Source organism: Sander lucioperca, chromosome 3 (genome assembly GCF_008315115.2).
Source record: "Sander lucioperca isolate FBNREF2018 chromosome 3, SLUC_FBN_1.2, whole genome shotgun sequence".
In the NCBI taxonomy this organism is placed as follows: Eukaryota; Metazoa; Chordata; class Actinopteri; order Perciformes; family Percidae; genus Sander; species Sander lucioperca.
In genome coordinates this window covers 1657198-1674738 of record NC_050175.1, presented here as the reverse complement: position 1 = coordinate 1674738, position 17541 = coordinate 1657198, and the positions used below count along the sequence as shown (strand labels likewise).

At 40.5% G+C, this 17541-nt stretch overlaps 2 protein-coding genes across 3 annotated transcripts; one reads left to right on the top strand and one right to left on the bottom strand.

Annotated features, from left to right (window-relative positions):
• Positions 1-2800: 2800 nt before the first annotated feature.
• mrpl46 (mitochondrial ribosomal protein L46) lies at positions 2801-9135 on the bottom strand. Of its 2 annotated transcripts, none has more exons than XM_031309555.2 (4): positions 8643-9135; positions 6875-7076; positions 6288-6458; positions 2801-3200 (listed from the first exon to the last, which is right to left on the bottom strand). In XM_031309555.2, exons 1-4 carry the CDS (start codon positions 8898-8900, stop codon positions 2953-2955), a joined length of 879 nt encoding a protein of 292 aa, XP_031165415.1. In that variant the 5' UTR covers positions 8901-9135; the 3' UTR covers positions 2801-2952. The 2 variants fall into 2 exon arrangements, with proteins under 2 accessions (XP_031165415.1, XP_031165410.1); XM_031309550.2 differs by having other exon boundaries at positions 2801-3197.
• A 293-nt stretch (positions 9136-9428) lies between these two features.
• On the top strand, positions 9429-16006 carry mrps11 (mitochondrial ribosomal protein S11). Its single transcript, XM_031309568.2, has 6 exons — positions 9429-9634; positions 9820-9924; positions 10058-10156; positions 13573-13702; positions 14777-14842; positions 15814-16006. Exons 1-6 carry the CDS (start codon positions 9546-9548, stop codon positions 15919-15921), a joined length of 597 nt encoding a protein of 198 aa, XP_031165428.1. The 5' UTR covers positions 9429-9545; the 3' UTR covers positions 15922-16006.
• Positions 16007-17541: the final 1535 nt, after the last annotated feature.

Genomic DNA, 17541 nt, shown 5'->3' with positions numbered 1-17541 from the left:
AAAAGTACAATATTTCTCTCTGAAATGTAGTATTAGAAGTAGAAAGTAGCATGAAAAGAAAAGACTCAAGTAAAGTACAAGTACCTCAATTTTGTACTAAAGTACAGTACTTAGTACTTACTTCAATGTACATAGTTACATTCCAATATAGTGATGCCATCAGGGTTATCTCAGCTTGGACTCGGAGACTAAAGGTTCATAACGAAGAGCCTGTATTACAAACTAGGGCATGTAGGTGGGCATTCACCAGGCAGGGGACGTCTAACACAAGATGACGTTGACTTGCATTATGGGAAATGTAGATTACAGTTTCTTCGGAGCTTGACCAACCGTAGGAACTAAACATCTTGGCCTCTGCTGCTTTGTTTTTGACCATTCTTTTTTTTTATGTTTCACTTGCAAGTCCCTTAACTTTATGAAAGTACAATAATATTTTGCTGGACTACGCCTTTAACTGCTAGCGAGAGATCATATTAAAAGATTTGGACAAATAACTCTTTTCCTTTTTTAAAACTTGTAAAGAGTACTCAAGGGGTTTCGTATTACACTTCCATGAAGTTGGGAGGACTCACAAGAGTCAAAAAAGAGAGAACGTTCAAAATGTTAGTCATTAGTTCTGGTGGATTTGTGAGGACTATGGTTAACTGCTCCTCAGATCTCTGCAGGGTAAATCCAGACAGCTAGCTAGACTATCTGTCCAATCTGAGTTTTCTCTCGTACAACTATTTTACAGCGGCTCTGTGCGGAGCTTAGCCCCGCCCATGACGATTGTGATTGGTTTAAAGAAATGCCAATAAACCAGAGCACATTTTTCTCCCATCCCAGAATGCTGTGTGAACTAGCCAGACCTTCCTCTGCTCCATAATGCAACTCAACAGCATGTTTTAGTTAGACCCATCCTGATCAGGATCATCATTTTCTGAGACGTGACAAAGCTCCTCCAGTGACGTGGAGGACATTTTATAACTGTTTCCCCAGTAAAAGTAGCTAACCCTATTACATTGATTTTGACATGTAGAATTGGTGGAATGCCCCTTTAACATTTATCTATCTATTTATCTATCTTGCATTTACATTTATTTCTCAATTAAAAGTCCTCAGTTAAGTGCCATGCTCAAGGGTACCTTGACTGGTTTTCCATGGATGTTGGAGAGACAGTTGATCACTTACAACACCCTGATGGTTTCAGGATTCAGACTGGCAGCCCTCTTATCCCAAGCCCATTTCTCTATACTCTCAGGCCCTTTCACGCTTTTCATCAGACTCCCCTTGGAGATGAAAGCAGCGGCTGTTGCTCTTTTTGTACCTGTGATTACACCTTGATTTGACATCAGGTACCAGAACCGGACGGAGGGCAGCAAGAGCCCACTGTCAGTCGGCAGAACAGTAAGCTCTGGTTCTGTGCGCAAACCAAATCGTCTAACAGTTAGAAATGGAATTTATTAGCTCTGCATGACCTTCATATCTCAGCTGACAGAGAGGAGCTGCGTTGCACTCAGCCAATCTCACAACCAGTTAGGGCCACAGGCTTTCAACAAACCCTGAAAATAAAGATGGAAAAAATCTAATGCCAATGTCTACAACATTAATAACTCCCTGTCCCAGCAGATACAAATAGAAAGAACAGGCTGATCGCAGACGCTGGGTTGGGAACATCAGAATGCTCTTACCTAAGACGAATTATCGTAGCTATTCCAGGAACATTTGCCTGCTATGATGGATATTTTCAGTATGAGTAAGAGGAAGCCAAGTTGATCAGAAAAGCTCTCTCTACAGTTCCCCTCTGAGGTCACACACAGGCGTAATTACACAGCTTCTCACAGTGCTCCTGTGTGACTGGTGTGTAAATACTGCCATCTACTGTTAGACTGGGATGCCATGTGGACTGGGAGAATGTGCAGGCCCACACAGTTCAGGATTAAGTGTGCACTGCAGCAACAACACTTTGGTTTTCAGTGCTCGGTGTGTACTCAGTAACTGCTGCAGTTCTAAATAAAAAACAAACAAACTTATGATTAAATGGTTAAAATGGTTGTTTTAGCTGATTATCATTTTTCCTGGAAAACGTCCTGATATGCGCAGACTTTCTGACTGATGTTTAATAATCATGTAAGTGTGATTCTTCCTAATGTTCACATTAACCACCCATATGTATCAATAATAAAATGTTTTTAAAAAATGATTAGCTAAACTGAACTACAAGTGTGAGTTTAGCTAGGCTTCAAAATCACAAACTAAAACCCTGTAATGGAAATGTCTAGATAACCCGTCTGTTCCAGAAAATCTGAAACAATTAAACATGAATTTGATTAACACACAAACATGTTATAGGATCTCCTCAGATGTTACTATATCCTTCTTTAACTCGTTTAGGATTACTGAGTATTATTCCAAATAGCCCATATTGACATTGTCTACATAACTGCATATATCATGAAAAAGCTTTTCTTCTCATGTTTCAGTGTATTGAAGTTAGTATGTGACACAATGCATGATGGGTAGTTTTAATCACGACAAGGCGTGCATGACGCTGTGATGCAGTTGGTCACTTTTTAAAGCTTGCTATTGGGTGATTCAGTGCTTGAGGGGGGGCATTGTGGGTGTATGTATTTAAGAATCAGACTTTGCTGCAAGTAACGTTTAGCTTCTTTTTACAAAACCTCTAAAGCCTACTCACAAGTCATAGTTTAGGACTAATTTTAAGATCATTTTGTTAAAGTTTTATACATACGGCCGTAGATATCATCTATCATGTAAGGTGCAGGTTAAATCTGAGGGTTTTGCTAACTTAAAACCCACACAGTGTGGAAAAAAAAAACTATTTTTATTTTTTTAACACATATTGAATGAAAGAACATTTTAGGATACAAGATGACAGATGAGCAACAAGGGTAACTTTCTGGGCCTTATAAATATTGTTCTGTATGTCGGTGTCCCTGCTCTGTTTGGGTGTCACAGGTCGAGGATGAAGCGGTCAACCTTCATCACGTATGCTGGTTTCAGGTAGCGCTGCAGTTCATTCTTCTTCACCCACAGAAAAGGAGCGTTTGGGGCTGCGGGGGGGCCGCTGTCTGACAGAATGGCTTTGAAGAAGAACACCTTTGTTCCGACTGAGCTCTCCGTCCGAGCAGCTTTGGGCAGTTTGTACTTGTACACTCCACAGGGGGCGTTGCCGAGGAAAGTCGCCTTGAAACCAGCTGCTGCAGACAGAGAACAGGGGCCAGTTCATTCAGCTGGAGACAAAAGGTGAGCTGAAGTGCAGATGTTCTCAAGTTTTATGCAGATGCTGCAGCTTTATTTAGCTTATGCTGTATTTTAATTAAGTGTGGTCTGTTTCTCATTCTCCACTGTGACAACAACACTCTCAATTAAGTTTTAATCAAATCTCATGTCGTCTAAATCACATGCTCCCAGTTGGCTCAACAGGCAGACCAACACGGCCATGTGTTCCCACTGAGTCCGGCTGTATTAAAAATGGATTGACTCCTGCTTCTGTGAGGCACTTTACATAAAACCCTCCACCAAATGGCACAGGGTAATGTCGAGTGGAAAGTCTTAATGGGGAGTGATTGATGGAGTTGGCACATTAATAGTTCATGAGCAGTGTTGTGAAACAGTTTAACATGCTCAGTCACTGGCGTTTTATTTAAATGCTTCAGAGCTTAAAGCCTTGATTCCTATTGGATGCAGAGAGAGAAAACAAAAAGGAAGAAGAAGAAGAAGAAGAAGAAGAAGCCAGTTTTACAGATAATGTTAAATAAGGGGTCATCACAGGGTCACTGGAACATTTGTTCCAGGTGTTGCCAGCTGTGACCTTAATTGTCCTTTTGGTCAGTTGCTGAGTCGCTGTCGGGCGAAATCCTTGTATGTCCATAACCGTTGTTGTTGTTTTAAATTTAAAAAAAAAAGGCTAAATAGAAAACATTTTATTGAGCTATTTACCTCACACACTGTCACTGTTGAAATATTTGTAGAAACCCACAAACATTGATTTATAAAAAAAAAAAAAAGACAAAATATGGAGATACAAGGTTTCTGGCCGACAGCGACGTGTTGCAGCTCCATGAGCTCATGTGACAGCTTGGAACCAAATTCTGGAATATGATTGGTAAAATGCTGCGTATAGAAATGATTAGTTGGTTGGACGTTTAACGTTGTTGTGGGTAATATGGCTGATTGTACTACAAGTACCACACAGCTATTTGAGATAAGATCCCATTCAAACTGTAATGATCCTGAGGATATAACTGGGTCATACCAGCTAAAGAGATTAGGATGGAGATCCAGTAATAATGCAGCAAATGGAGTGTGTAGACGATAATACAACCCATAACAGCTGATATTTAGGATATGGATAGTACCTTACATCCTGCCGAAAGCAATGGCTTTGAGGTTAATTAAAATACATTATAACCAATTTCACTATTTTGTTTCTGTTTTCTTCTTTTAATTTACAGTTAATATTCTCCTAAAAAGATACTAGAATTGACCAAAAAATAAAAGTAAGGCAGTAAAGAACAGCGCTCTAGTATTAAAGCATTAAAACATTGCCTATCATAAAGTTTCAGGTCTGTATCAGTGCAATTAAATCTGATAGTTAAGTAAAGTTATGTATTGCTATCATCAATGTACTTTTTTATCATAATGCACATGGATAATGTATAATCCATAATGTTTAATCCCGTTTTGTTTTGTTGACTTCATTGTGTCCTATCTAAGGCTGAACGATTAATTGCATTTGCGATAATATCGCGATATGTTAAAATGCGATTTCCTAATCGCAAAGGCTGCGATTTGGTCACATGACTCGCGAGAGCAAATCAGTCTGCACTCCGCAGAGAAAGCATCAACTAGCACGCTAACGCTACGCCGTACCTTGAGCTGATTTCTGTCATTCAAACAACTCTGAGTTGTAGTTTAAAACTTTTACAGCCATTTTAATAAAATGAAGGCTTTTATTCGGGCTCGAGTCCATACATGCAGTTAATGGATACAGACACGCAGAACTGAAGGCTCGGTTAGCAATGATTAGCTCTGATTAGCGGTTAGCTAGCTCCGTTATAAAGATATGAGTGGAGGAGCTGCCACTGAGAGGGGTAACAACCAGACTGATAAATGACGTTCGGGAAACTTTCACAGCAGTGTGGCCGCGGTGTTTCAACAGTTTTATTAGTACAGTTAATCCCACGGCAAGAACACCAGCAACTAGCTAACGTAACGATAGCCTCTCTGAACAAGAACACCAGCAACTAGCTAACGTAACGATAGCCTCTCTGAGCAAGAACACCAGCAACTAGCTAACGTAACGATAGCCTCTCTGAGCAAGTGCACACGGCAGCACGCAACTTCACGAGGGGGAGGGGCTGGAGGCAGCTCCTCTCTGTCCACTGTAAAAAAAATACACTGTTGTGTGTGTGTGTGTGTGTGTGTGTGTGTGCACACACACACACACACACACACACACACACACACATACGTATATACTATATTTTTACTTATTTAACTGTCTAATGTGTAATTGTGTGTTGTTCATACTATAAAATGATTTATTGTTTGTCTTTCTTGAATAATACAGAAGACAAAGAGCTTAAAAAAATAATCGAATATCGAATCGCAATCGCAATATTTGGGAAAAAAATCGCAATTAGATTATTTTCAAAAATCGTTCAGCCCTAGTCCTATCTACTTCTGAAAGCTATGGACTTTGGAGATAATTAGCAATACGAAAATACTTCTCTATCTCGGGAGAACAGATATATTAGATATATTTTAGGAGTAGCTGGACATGTTTTACCTAAAATACCTCTGGGACAAAAGCATGGTGTTAATCAATACCATGCAGACCTCTGTGATTGGTTGAATAATAGACTTTATATTAGGGAAGACATCTGCTACTGTCTGGGTCTACCTGCTGTTTCTGTAAACTGTATTTAGAAAGGTAGATCAGTTTGCTGGTGTATCCATGTAAAAAAACGAGAGAAAGCATCAGAACAATTAGAAAGTGAAAAAAAAAGAAAATGACAAATTGAACATATTTCATAGTTAATGGATGGATGGATGGAGAGTTAATGATGGGTATCCATGAGCTGCATTAAACATTCAGCTGAAAGTGGCTTCAGTGCCCCGTAATTAAACAGAATTTAAAGGAAAACACTTAAATGCTTATTATAAAATACTAAATACTAATTTAGAGGGTTTAAAACAGTGGACTGAATATCAGCACAACATATCCCCAGCTTCCTTCAAACATTACTTGCATCAGCCTTTAAAACTCATGTCCATGTTACCTGGCAGGGAAGCGAGGGCTCTCTCGGCCGTCTGCCGCAGCGTTTCTCCTTCCTGCCACTGAGTCTGAGGCAGCAGCCACAGCTTCTCACCCCCGACCTGCTGCTCGGCCACAAGAAGCAGCGAGTCGGCCAGGCAGCGCTCCAACGAGGTCAAGTCCTTATCTGCATCAGCTAAACAAGAGACAGGACCGTCAACGGCACTCACAAGAGCTACGTCTCTCTGTGACTGGAGAGCAAAATGTACACACAACCTCGGAAATGTCACAGGGAATAAAATGCTAATTGGGAGTGCTGCAGCTAAAAGACTTCCTGAATGTCAAAAAAAACATTAGAATCCTGCACTGAAAGTAATATTAAGCCTCTTTCCTCCCTGGTAATTTACTTTAAACCCAGATGTCCAGATTATCTAAATTTCACTTGATTAGTGATCGGAGACAAAAGGCTGAATACTATCATCTATTTCATCAGGCACATTTGTAATATTTAAGGAGATTTTCATTTTATATATATATATATATATATATATATATATATTTTTTTTTTTTCTGGTTTACTTGTGTACCCCACTGTTCATTTCCCATACTGACCCGTGACCCTCAGCGCTGGCTGGAAGCTCTTTAGCTTCTGCTCCCAGGAGTCTTCCAGGTCCTGGGCCAACACGATCTCCTGGTCCCCGCGCTCGTCCTCTTCATCCGAGTCATAGTCGTCTGCCTGCTTCCGACTCATCCTCTCAGCGTCCTCCAGCAGCCGCAGCTCGTGGTCCGACAGCAAGCTTTTCTCCAGCTCAAGCTGAAATTAAGTCAAAGCATGTCTCCATCTCAACCAACAGGATGCTTTGCAGACCTCTGTTTACTGACCCCATTGACAAAGAGTGGCTGGCTGTCATCTGCCTTATATCAACCTTATATTCTATATTATTTTACAGCTGGAGTCACAATATGTGAAATATCAGAGTCCATAGTTGCATCAAATGTGTAGGAGCACAAAGCAAGATGGGCAGAATGTATATCATGATAATACTAAATTTCTTTTTACACACTTTTATGTACTTGTACACCAACACAAATCAACTGTTACTATAACGAAATTCATGGTCATGTTAAGTCTGATAAAATTGGGTTTTTTCAAATAAAATTTGTTTTAGATCTAACTTTCAGACAAACTGCTAAAAGGGGTTTGCCTTTTAGTTATTTATTCAGGCAACAGAAGTATATATACATATTTTATTTCAGAATATGATTCTAATAAAATGAATCAAATAACTCATTACTGCTTTTTTGGGGGGCTTTTTTGCCTTTAATTGACAGGACAGCTGTAGACAGGAAGTGGACGAGAGAGGGGGATGACATGCAGCAAAGGGCCGTGGGTTGGATTCAAACCTGAGTCGCCGCGGTAAGGACTGAGCCTTGGTACACGGGGCGCACGCTCAACCAGGTGAGCTACCAGGGCGCCCCGTATATCTGATTTGACTTTTTTTCTCTATCATGCAGTTTCCCTGATTGTATGTCCTTTATGGAGAGTGAGGGATATCATTGCATACATTAGAAGTTGCCACACTGATTATTGCACATTTAATTTCAAAATATGATTTTTTTTTTCTATAAACTGAACATACTGTGCAATAATCTTGGGTGGACTACTTAACATTACGCCTCTGAATTAAAGAGCCTCATGATTAGAGAGGATTTTAAAGTGTTCATATTCTGCGTTTTGGCTTTTCCCCTTTCCTTTATTGTGTTATATATCTTTTTGTGCATGTTATATGTTTACAAAGTGAAAAATCCCAAAGTCCCCCCCAAAGGGACTTACCATCTCCAACAGAAAACACTGTTCACAAACTGCTCCAAACAGCTCTATTGTAGTCCAGCCTTTACTTCAGAGACAAACGTGGTCACTTTGGAACACATGTTATAATGCTCGCCTAGCTGCTAGCATGGCACGCCCTTATACTCTGCTTCTGACTGGCTAGTAGTCCTTACCTAGGTACTGTCAGGACACGCCCTCATACTCTACTTCTGACTGGCTAGTAGTCCTTACCTAGGTACTGTCAGGACACGCCCTCATACTCTGCTTCTGACTGGCTAGTAGTCCTTACCTGGTACTGTCAGGGCACGCCCTCATACTCTGCTTCTGACTGGCTAGTAGTCCTTACCTAGCTACTGAGCATGTGCGACTCCCAAAAAGATGGAACAGAAGTGAGATGTCTCACTCTGTAGCTAAAACAGAGAGCTCAACACACAACACAACACATATACATATATACATATATATATATATATATATATATATATATATATATATGTATGTGTGTGTGTGTGTGTGTGTGTGTGTGTATGTCATGGTGACCAGACTGACCTGGAGCATCATGTCTCTGAACTTCCGCTCTATCGGGCCGCAGTCCGCTGAAATGACCGGAAGTCTTTGCAAACACACGGCTGCCATCAAAGTCCACGGAGAACTCGCTTTTTCCGTCACACTTTTGGTCTGCAAAGTCGCCCGATGAACAGACGTGCTGGAAAACTGACGAAAGCCCGAGTTCCCGCCCGCCGTCCTGCTAAAGGACAGAAAGTGGAAGAGAGACCGAGCAGCCATCCTTCTACAGGGCGCAGCCATCTTTTCTGCTACATTCAATGTATATGCAAAAAAATCCTGACGGCGGCAAAACAGGCTGGAGGAAGGATTTTCAACCACGTTATTCCCTCGGTGATACCAGAAGACAAAAACATTAACCCCAGTTTCTGATATGAAGTGTTCTCCTTTATCTAAAGCATGGGGCAGATTGATTGTTACTTGAGGCAGAGACGGTTTAGTATAGAAGATATTTGCTTAAGGGCTTCAAGCGAGTTTTCACCATGATAGTTTCATATCTACGAGGGTTTATGTAGTCCATGAAGGCAGCATGTTTCTACTTCTACCCACAATCCTGTGCAGAAAAAAACGAACGGTCTATTCAGCTTAAAGTGGGGGGGGGGGGGGGGGCTAATATTATTATAATCTTTTTTATTAAGAAAACATCTCATTCTACTACAGACATATATTTTCATATTTATTACAATAACTTTCGTATTATGTAATCAATTGTACAAGTGACGACTGTAGTTTTAATAGTAATAATAATGTTTTTGTGACCTTGCCACCCCTCAAAAAATAAAGATAGTACTGGTCTGGTCTGCATTTACAGCACCTTCAATGTCACATTTGTTGTGTGTAAAGAAGCTGAATGTCTGACAGCGAGTTTGTTTTTTAAACGTATCAAACATGTATAAACTAAATTGTATATTAGTTAGTTCTGTGGGCAACGTATGCCGACAGCTTGCTGCCTCCCTAAATGCAAATGGAGGTTCTCTGTAAGTGGTCTGTGGTTTACTAGCATCCTTGTTAGCTAACGGCTAGCGCTAATAAAGTCAGTCAGCCGCAGCATGCTGAGTTCTAGCAGGCTTCAAACTGTACATAATGATCGTAGAACAAACTAGTGTTTAGACAAGCCGCACTGGTTTATGACGATGGTGCTAATGCTAGTTTGTGATTGTAGGTGTGGAAGCACCGAGCTGCAGCGAACACTGTGTACCGGTGCTGTCAGGCTTCAGGAGACCGCAGCATCCAGCCCAGACTCTGGGAAGTCCTCCAGAGACTCCAGGTCAGATAACATCACATGATGTACATATCTGTCTACTAACAACATCATTCTGTTTGCTCAGTAAATAGAAACACAACTCACTGCAGTATAATACTGTGGTGATGAGATATTAACCTTAGTTTGAATCCTTCAGCCATTTCCCTCCCCTGCCTGGCCAGGAAAGTTCACTGAGATGGGGAGGAAAGAAGTTTGAGGAGTTACCAATCGCTCACATTAAAGCCACATACAACAAGTAAGTGCAAACTGCAAAAGTGACAATAAAACAGTGATTCACTAAGATCATTTTGATTGTCAAATAATTTAGGTTAGGTCACTGGATCCCTAGTCTCTAATAGCCAGACCTGCACAGCACTGTGGAGTTAACAGATACATTCTGGGATAGGAGAAAAACACTCTGGGTTGTTTGCATTCACAACCAATCCCAATGGTCTCGGCCACTAAGCTCCAGACGCAGTGACGCTGGCTCTGCTAAATAGTCTCAGGAAGGAACAAAAGAAAACTCCTCATACAATATTAAATGAAGTTAACTGTTGACACAATCCAGTAACGTGAGCTATTTAAATTAGCTGATACATGGTTACACCTCATTGTCTCTTACCAGTGTCTCTCCGTGTGTACTTCGTCCCAGAATGTCCCAGTTAGAGAGGAAATGCCCTAAACATATTCTTTGTAAATCTTTACAAACATTCACCTAAAGAAACATACAGGCCTGCCTTGTTGCACGATCCAAATTGTCTTCTAAACTTGCCATGTTCAGCGTGTAGCTCGCTAGCTCAAAGTTTGTTTCCCGAAGCGAAGGGATTTTGAGAACGGCGACACACAGAGGCAGAAGGTGAGGGGCAAAGCGCCGGTGGTCAGGCTTTATCCTGGAAAGGTACTTCCGTTGATCCAGACTACTGGATCCAAAATGGGACTAGTGGGGAAAAATGATGTTGGAGAGCAGATTTTAACTTCCATTTGTCACTTTGAATAGCAATAGAACAATAGAAACAAACACAAGTAATCATTTAGAAAATATATTTTAAACTAATATGTATTATTAAACCTAACCTGATGGTCTGGTGGAGTCTAGTGGGTGTTGAGTTGAGATTTGTAGGACAGGATTTCTTGAACCAATTAAAGCAGACTCCTACAGAGTTAATGAATATTTCCTTTAGCTATGCTACTTATTAGCTGTTATGTGATGCAGTCAAACTACAGTTTAGATTCTCTGCCCGAGCTCGAACGTGGTGAAGGACAGTATTAATTAGGTGATGAGACCGTGGTGAAGGACAGTATTAATTAGGTGATGAGACCGTGGTGAAGGACAGTATTAATTAGGTGATGAGACCATGGTGAAGGACAGTATTAATTAGGTGATGAGACCGTGGTGAAGGACAGTATTAATTAGGTGATGGAGACCGTGGTGAAGGACAGTATTAATTAGGTGATGAGACCATGGTGAAGGACAGTATTAATTAGGTGATGAGACCGTGGTGAAGGACAGTATTAATTAGGTGATGGAGACCGTGGTGAAGGACAGTATTAATTAGGTGATGAGACCGTGGTGAAGGACAGTATTAATTAGGTGATGAGACCGTGGTGAAGGACGGTATTAATTAGGTGATGAGACCATGGTGAAGGACAGTATTAATTAGGTGATGAGACCGTGGTGAAGGACAGTATTAATTAGGTGATGAGACCGTGGTGAAGGACAGTATTAATTAGGTGATGAGACCGTGGTGAAGGACAGTATTAATTAGGTGATGAGACCGTGGTGAAGAACAGTATTAATTAGGTGATGGAGACCGTGGTGAAGGACAGTATTAATTAGGTGATGAGACCGTGGTGAAGAACAGTATTAATTAGGTGATGAGACCGTGGTGAAGGACAGTATTAATTAGGTGATGGAGACCGTGGTGAAGGACAGTATTAATTAGGTGATGAGACCGTGGTGAAGAACAGTATTAATTAGGTGATGAGACCATGGTGAAGGACAGTATTAATTAGGTGATGAGACCGTGGTGAAGAACAGTATTAATTAGGTGATGAGACCATGGTGAAGGACAGTATTAATTAGGTGATGAGACCGTGGTGAAGGACAGTATTAATTAGGTGATGAGACCATGGTGAAGGACAGTATTAATTAGGTGATGAGACCGTGGTGAAGAACAGTATTAATTAGGTGATGGAGACCGTGGTGAAGGACAGTATTAATTAGGTGATGAGACCGTGGTGAAGAACAGTATTAATTAGGTGATGAGACCGTGGTGAAGGACAGTATTAATTAGGTGATGGAGACCGTGGTGAAGGACAGTATTAATTAGGTGATGAGACCGTGGTGAAGGACAGTATTAATTAGGTGATGAGACCGTGGTGAAGAACAGTATTAATTAGGTGATGGAGACCGTGGTGAAGGACAGTATTAATTAGGTGATGAGACCGTGGTGAAGGACAGTATTAATTAGGTGATGAGACCGTGGTGAAGGACAGTATTAATTAGGTGATGAGACCGTGGTGAAGGACAGTATTAATTAGGTGATGAGACCATGGTGAAGGACAGTATTAATTAGGTGATGGAGACCGTGGTGAAGGACAGTATTAATTAGGTGATGAGACCGTGGTGAAGGACAGTATTAATTAGGTGATGAGACCATGGTGAAGGACAGTATTAATTAGGTGATGGAGACCGTGGTGAAGGACAGTATTAATTAGGTGATGAGACCGTGGTGAAGAACAGTATTAATTAGGTGATGGAGACCGTGGTGAAGGACAGTATTAATTAGGTGATGAGACCGTGGTGAAGAACAGTATTAATTAGGTGATGAGACCGTGGTGAAGGACAGTATTAATTAGGTGATGAGACCGTGGTGAAGAACAGTATTAATTAGGTGATGGAGACCGTGGTGAAGGACAGTATTAATTAGGTGATGAGACCGTGGTGAAGGACAGTATTAATTAGGTGATGAGACCGTGGTGAAGGACAGTATTAATTAGGTGATGAGACCGTGGTGAAGGACAGTATTAATTAGGTGATGAGACCGTGGTGAAGGACAGTATTAATTAGGTGATGAGACCGTGGTGAAGGACAGTATTAATTAGGTGATGAGACCGTGGTGAAGGACAGTATTAATTAGGTGATGGAGACCAGAAAGTCTCCTATATGGTTCCAGGTCTTTGATTATGTTGCAGTCTTGATCTGTTCCCCTCACTATTCAGTGTCGAGGGTTTTTTTACGTTTCTTCATTCGGATCCATTTGCGATCCGTTCTGTTCTGAATAAACTAACAGCAGTTTCCATGCTTCGTCCTTGTTGCATTATTCATTAAGATAATTCTTAACAGATTTCTGTAGTTCAAACAACTCTGAATTGTAGTTGAGAACGTCAGTTATAACGGCCCACGTATTAAAAAAATGTCTGGTTTAAATCGGGCTCGGGCTCATAATTCCAGTTAATGTGTCTGGCCGGGCCGGGCTCGGAAACAACGTGCACGGGCTCGGGTAGTGTCGGGCTTGATTATTTTGGGCCCGATCTAAGCTCAAAGTCAAACCAGTTATGGGGAATATATATATCTTGTTATCAGTGCAACAGTGTATGTACATATTTCTAACTACTCAGTACAATCTGTTGTGAGTCAGTGACCCAGTAGACTTCCCTGTCCCGTACCAGCACACACATCCAGCTGACAGAGAGCACAGGACAGTCGCTGGTCAGGACGTCCTGCGGGACAGAAGGCTTCAAGAACATCAAGAAGTCGACGCCCATCGCTGCTCAGACTGCAGGCATCTCTGCTGCTGCGGTACGTTCTCCTAACTCCCCGGGAGAGATCAGGAACACATGACTGTTAGGCAAGTTATACAAGCAAAGAAATGACAGGGTTCCCACAGGGTCTTAAAAGTATTAAAAAAACGTCTTAAATGTAATGTTCTATGCAAAAAATATTTTATCCATTTCATTTTATTATGAGTAAAATCACACTTCAAAGATATTTTATTAAATTCAGGTAATATTACTTGGTAAATACATATTTTCTCATCAAATCCCATCCTAGGTGGTATTGAAAAAGTCGTAAATGTAATATGTCATTTATAAATATGAAATGTTTGTTGCTCTCTGAGGACTGTGAGGGAGTGCAGCAGTTGGCGTCGTTTTAAACTTAATATTAGCCTGATTTCTGAAGACTTCTGGTTAACAAACAGGAAACACACTAGAGAAATGAAATGAAGTGTTTTTATCACATGGGCAGATATGTGAGATTATCCTGGCATATGATCTGCTGTGTTTAAATGTTATAGAACTGAAAATAGAAATACGGTAACTACAGGACATTTTTTAGGAGTTGAAAGAAAATGAACCAAAATCTCCTAGAAGTAAAGTCATGCTGGTCAAACACTATGTCAGGTTATTCTCTTCTTCAGACAATAAAATATGGCTGCTACTACCAATTATTTTCATGATCTATTGACCTGCCTATTTTCTCAATTAACCAATCAATTGCTTAGCCTAGAAAATGTCAGACCAATGAATCCAAAACCCAAAGATATTCAGAAAGTCCTCTGGCATGTTTGGCATTATTCCACCACTCGTAGCTCTGCAGTCAGCACAATAAACCATTTATTCTATTCTAAACACGTAGGTAAACCTGGCGAAAAGCTGAGTCTCCAACAGATACACGTTGTTGTCCCTGTATATGAGTTGTAATGTAACAAAATGTTAATTGTTTTGCGGTTTTTGGCACATATAAAGGTGAAGTTAATTTCTCCTAATGCTAGGGTTATACCAAATGAAAGGTATCTAGCTGTTGTTGAGGGTAGTGGAGTCAGACGGATGGCTACAGACATCAGTCAATCTTCTGTGTGTCTCCTCTAAACAGAAAGCCACAGCGAAGGGCGTGACGTTTGTCCGTGTCGTGGTCAAAGGTCTTGGCCCTGGACGTCAGGTGAGTAGAAGAAGAAAATATGGAACTGCCTTGTAATCTCATTACACTGTGTATGTAGGCCCACAAAACGTCTCAAAGGTCCCAGATTATACTTATTTTTAGGTTCATACTTGTGTTTTGGGTTTCTACTAGAACATGTTTACATACTTTAATGTAAAAAAAACTTTCTGAATATTCACCCTCTGTCTGAAACGCTCCAGTTTAGCGCCTGTCTCTTTAGGCCCCCCCTACCAGACTGATCTCCTGAAGTGGCGTATGTATGACACGCCAATTTGTATGCCGTTTTGGTGTGTTATCAAGACGCATACTCGCTTTTTAGCGTGTTGTTGGCATTTTGCAGTTATTTATTAGATATCAATTTCTTTGTACATGTATAAAAAGGAAAGTTACAATGGATTCAGAAGTGTTAACGATTGTCTGGAAGGGGGGTGAAAGAACTAAGACAATAAAGTGTTAAATAAAATAAAAAAAATATATATATAATAATCATAGTGAAAATTGCACATCACTGTTTCCCAATGCTCAATGTGACTTATCTGGTTTTGTCCAAAATCCAACGGTTTTAAATGAACAATGGTCATTTTTGCTTAATGAATGACTTAAACAATTATTCAGCTGTCAAAATCTTCCGTTTATCCATTAATCAATTAAACTAATAGTTTCAACTCTGCTTAATATGTATCTACTGATAACGACTGGTTATTTCATTAACAAAGCTGGCCTCATATTTGAAAGTTGCAGGATAGCACATGAAAGTTCAGAAAGTGTAAAGAGGCCCAGTAGGATAACAGGATGAAAGTGTGTTCTGTGATGTGAAAGTGGGAGTGCAGCTCCTAGAAACCTGTCACTGCGTGAAGAAAAGACACCTCATTAATTTCAGGGTCATTTCAGGAGCCACACACATCTAGATCTGTTCCCATCAGAACATCAAGCGTCATCAATGAATGAATGGATTTTTCTCTGTTGTGCAGTCTGCGATCAAAGGCTTGACAATGGGAGGCCTGGAGGTGGTATCAATCACCGACAACACCCCCGTGCCCCACAACGGATGCCGCCCACGCAAAGCCAGAAGGACATGATCTCTGCGAACCAGAATGCACTGCAACAGGAGGAAGCGGTTGTTGTTGTAATATGCTAATAGAGTGTTTTGTTGTTGCATAACTTTCCCCGGCTCTGAGATGACCCTGCATAATTCATTAGTGGAAATAATTACAGGTGGTGTTATTAATGAGCTGAGCACAGGTGTCTCCATCCTCTGCTACGACACATGAATAAACCTTCAGACTCACTGCAAGCACTCTGATGTTCATTAGTACGCTGATGTTTGATGACACTGGGTGGGAAGAGAAGCAGCACAAGGTTTCACTATGTCAATGCTGAAACCTCCCCACACACACACACACACACACACACACACACACACACACACACACACACACACACACACACACACACACACACACACACACACACACACACACACACACACACACACTTACTTATCTGAAGTGAACACATTAAAGCAAATTCAACAAAATTCTCTTTATATGTTACATGAAGTATATTAGACAGCCAAATATGTTTTAACTTGATATAAATACATTAGTGTAAAGCTCTGAAAAAACCGCTGGCATTTACAGATCAGTCCAGCACAAGTAGTGCTAAAATGGGAACATTAAATGAGACAAACATGCTCCAAACTTATCCAGTGGTGTGTTTCAGCACTGAAGACAACACAACCACTTCACCGCTTTTCCAGACCTTCACTGACATTTAATTTGTACCATTCACTTTTTTTTGGATGGTATACGTTATACTTCTGCTAAAGCGCTCTCTGCACCAAGTGCTAGTTTTTTTTAACTGTCGAAATACAAGAAAACTCAAATTCCCAAACACCATAGAAAGCCAATAACAAAACAGCAGGCTGCTCATGTTTAGTGCAAATGTTTGGAACAATTTCCCTTCACTCATACACTCAAACATGTAGGCTAGTCCGTTGAACTGTTCAAAAGGAAGATCACACCAGTGGATATGACCCACTAGGCCAAGTGATCAGTTTAAACAGATGAGTTTGTTTTTGCAGCAATGTGTTTCAGACGCCTTCACACACAATCCATTGCCAATTTCAACATGTTTTTCATTTATTTGGCCCAGAAACAGTGAACTGCTTGCCTTAACAAAATTCTGACTAAGAACATAGAAACAAACACTTTTTCATTGTCAAATCTTTATTAAAAGAATCGGTTTTCTAATTAGTGCAAACAAAAAAAGCAGCTTTGTTATTTTTATATAATAACAGCCAAATTATAGACTACTATAGAAGGCCATAAACATAAAGTGATCAGCTCAACATAAGCTCTTAAACAACAGTATTTATTTCAAATTTTCCAATTTAAAGTGCAGTATTTTAAATACCATGAAAGAACGGCTGGATTTTTTTTTATCAAAAGGAAAAGTGCCACTGTGTTATTAAAATAAATTTGACAAAAATAAGACACGTTAAGTGCAGCAGAACCTGAACACACACTGTAGACCAGGGGTCACCAACACGGTGCCCGCGGGCACCAGGTAGCCCCCAAGGACCACATGAGTAGCCCTCAGGCCTGTTCTAAAAATGAAAATTGAATATTGACATTATCTGTTTCCCACCTTGTTAAGTCATTGTTGATAATTATTGTGAGAAATCATTAACGTAATCA

What these genes read in the sequence shown, in the direction of transcription:
- mrps11 (XM_031309568.2), top strand. Translation starts at nt 9,546, where the DNA reads ATGTATAAACTAAATTGTATATTAGTTAGTTCTGTGGGCAACGTATGC. An exon ending in AATGCAAATGGAGGTTCTCT is followed by an intron (nt 9,635 to 9,819) that starts GTAAGTGGTCTG and finishes TTGTGATTGTAG; the next exon opens with GTGTGGAAGCACCGAGCTGC. An exon ending in CAGGCATCTCTGCTGCTGCG is followed by an intron (nt 13,703 to 14,776) that starts GTACGTTCTCCT and finishes TCCTCTAAACAG; the next exon opens with AAAGCCACAGCGAAGGGCGT.
- mrpl46 (XM_031309555.2), bottom strand. Translation starts at nt 8,900, where the DNA reads ATGGCTGCGCCCTGTAGAAGGATGGCTGCTCGGTCTCTCTTCCACTTT. An exon ending in TCAGAGACATGATGCTCCAG is followed by an intron (nt 7,077 to 8,642) that starts GTCAGTCTGGTC and finishes ACTTAATTTCAG; the next exon opens with CTTGAGCTGGAGAAAAGCTT. An exon ending in GCCAGCGCTGAGGGTCACGG is followed by an intron (nt 6,459 to 6,874) that starts GTCAGTATGGGA and finishes TCTCTTGTTTAG; the next exon opens with CTGATGCAGATAAGGACTTG.